We start from the raw sequence: 2,092 nt of genomic DNA, 5'->3' as shown, positions 1-2,092 counted from the left end.
AGATCCGATCGCCGGCCGAGGAAGGTTGCCGTCGCCACCGGTGCGGCCCGCAGGCTTAGCCTACGATGCCCTCGGCGGCGGCGGCGGGAGAGTCGTTCGCTGGGGAGAGGAGAAGGAGGCCCGGCGGGTGCATCACTTGTCAATTCTAGGAATTGAACTCGGGTCGTTAAGTTGCACAGCCGTATGCCCAACCACTGAGCCAAGGCTCTCTTTGCAAAAAAAAAAAAAGACAACCAACACATAACATAAACATATGAAACACTTACTTTGTATTTTCGCTGCATGTTTGCGAGTTATGACCTAGTTTATGGCAGATGCATAAATGACCAATTTTCACGTCGAATGCTTTTGTTCTATCATGTTTTCACACTTTTGGGCCCTCTTTTACATTGCCTGTTTGCTTCTGCTTAGGTGTGTCCTTCATGGAAACTTTCAGAGGATCACCAAGAACAACTGCATCTCGTTGACATTCACGTGTGTCTTTGTTTACAGATCTTCTCCGAGCATCTGCTTCATATCAGGGACCATTTTTCTTCAATATTATATTCTGAAGAGATTCCTTCAACTTATAGAATAAAATTGGCTGCAACATGGAAAGCTTGTCCCCCTAATATGCCCAGCTCAATATACATTGGTCACTCCCCACCACCTGACCAACCCCAGCAAAATAGATCGCTCCTGCGCTTGGTAGGCAGTCAATCTCTAACCATTTTGGAGAACCGTTGAGGCGACCAGCCTGTACCGCTGCGCTTCGCTCCGGCATCTCGACCTGTCTTATAACTACCTCAAGGGCGAGCTCCCCGCCGGCATTGGCCGCGCCCTCGGAGCGAACCTCACCTCCCTAATGCTGAACGGGAACTACTTCACCGGTACCATCCCCACCTCCTTGTCCCGACTTCAGAACCTGCGGTCGCTTGAGCTGGACAACAACTACCTCGCCGGCACCATCCCGCCAGAGCTCGGCGCCCTGAGGGGCCTCCAGACGCTGACGCTTGGGTACAACTCATTCGGCATGGGCGAACTGCCGGCGTCGTTTAAGAACCTGACCAAGCTGAAAATCTTGCAGGCGAGGAGTTCCAACCTCACCAGCGACTTCCCGAGCTATGTGACAGAGATGTCGGAATTGGGGGAGCTCGGTCTCTCCATCAACGCCTTGACAGGAAGTATACCTCCGGGCCACTGGAACCTCACCAAGTTACGATTTCTGACTGTATATGCAAACAACCTCACCGGCGAGGTCATCATCGACGATGGTGCTTTCGGCGTGTTGAATTTGGTGACCATCGACCTGTCCGCGGATCACAAGCTAAGTGAGCCGATTCCGAAAGCCGTTGCTCACTTGCCGAAGCTCCAAACGTTGAACTTGTTCTACAACAACTTCTCTGGTCAGATACCCGAGGGTTTGTGCGAGAACGGCAAGTTGGAGTATCTCAATGTCGGACAAAACATCTTGAGTGGCTCCATCCCAGCAAGCCTCGCTGGTTGCGCCACACTCAAGCGATTGATACTTAGCAACAACAAGCTTTCTGGCAATGTGCCTTCTTTCTTTTAGATAACTATACTAGAAAATTTATTTTGGTGTATCAAAAGTGTATATATGAGAAACAAATCTATAATTTTATATTATATGATTAAAATAACATGATTATGTAGCACTCTAACAATAACCAGCTCCCCGCGAGATACCGCGGGTTTCTGCGACAAAGGCAAGTTGGTGGACTCAGTGTCGGGCAGAACCACTTTGAACGGTTCAATCCAGGTAGACCTTGATAATTGAAGTTATGCTAAAAACCTCAAGTGCCTGAAATTATTCTTGGCGTCAGTGACTATTTTTTTCATCCCAAGCACGCGGGAGGGGTAGCTAGACCTTGATGGAGAAGAAGCAACCTCCCTATCTATCTTAGGGATGTGGGGTGCAGGGGGGTCATCGGAGTTGTTCACCAGTGCAGGGCTTAGAGGGATGGGGGGGGGGGGGGGGGGGCAGCATGGCGGTGGGGAGAGGTTGAGGGGAGGGCGGTAGGGCGACAATAGCTGCTGGCCGCGAGGGGGTGTGGGGGTGCGGGGAGGCAAGCGGTTAGGGCTGGGTTGGCCG

At 51.2% G+C, this 2,092-nt stretch overlaps 1 protein-coding gene across 1 annotated transcript; it reads left to right on the top strand.

Annotated features, from left to right (window-relative positions):
* Positions 1–358: 358 nt before the first annotated feature.
* Positions 359–1,552, top strand: LOC141026365 (uncharacterized). Its single transcript, XM_073502789.1, has 2 exons — positions 359–474; positions 718–1,552. Exons 1-2 carry the CDS (start codon positions 359–361, stop codon positions 1,550–1,552), a joined length of 951 nt encoding a protein of 316 aa, XP_073358890.1.
* Positions 1,553–2,092: the final 540 nt, after the last annotated feature.

This window comes from Aegilops tauschii, chromosome 1 (assembly GCF_002575655.3).
Source record: "Aegilops tauschii subsp. strangulata cultivar AL8/78 chromosome 1, Aet v6.0, whole genome shotgun sequence".
NCBI lineage: Eukaryota > Viridiplantae > Streptophyta > Magnoliopsida > Poales > Poaceae > Aegilops > Aegilops tauschii.
The sequence above is the reverse complement of the archived record's forward strand: the minus strand, read 5'-3'. Positions and strand labels throughout refer to the sequence as shown.

Coding starts and splice junctions, on each gene's coding strand:
- LOC141026365 (XM_073502789.1), top strand. CDS start 359: ATGTTTTCACACTTTTGGGCCCTCTTTTACATTGCCTGTTTGCTTCTG. Junction 475..717: donor TGCATCTCGTTGACATTCAC/GTGTGTCTTTGT, acceptor ACCATTTTGGAG/AACCGTTGAGGCGACCAGCC.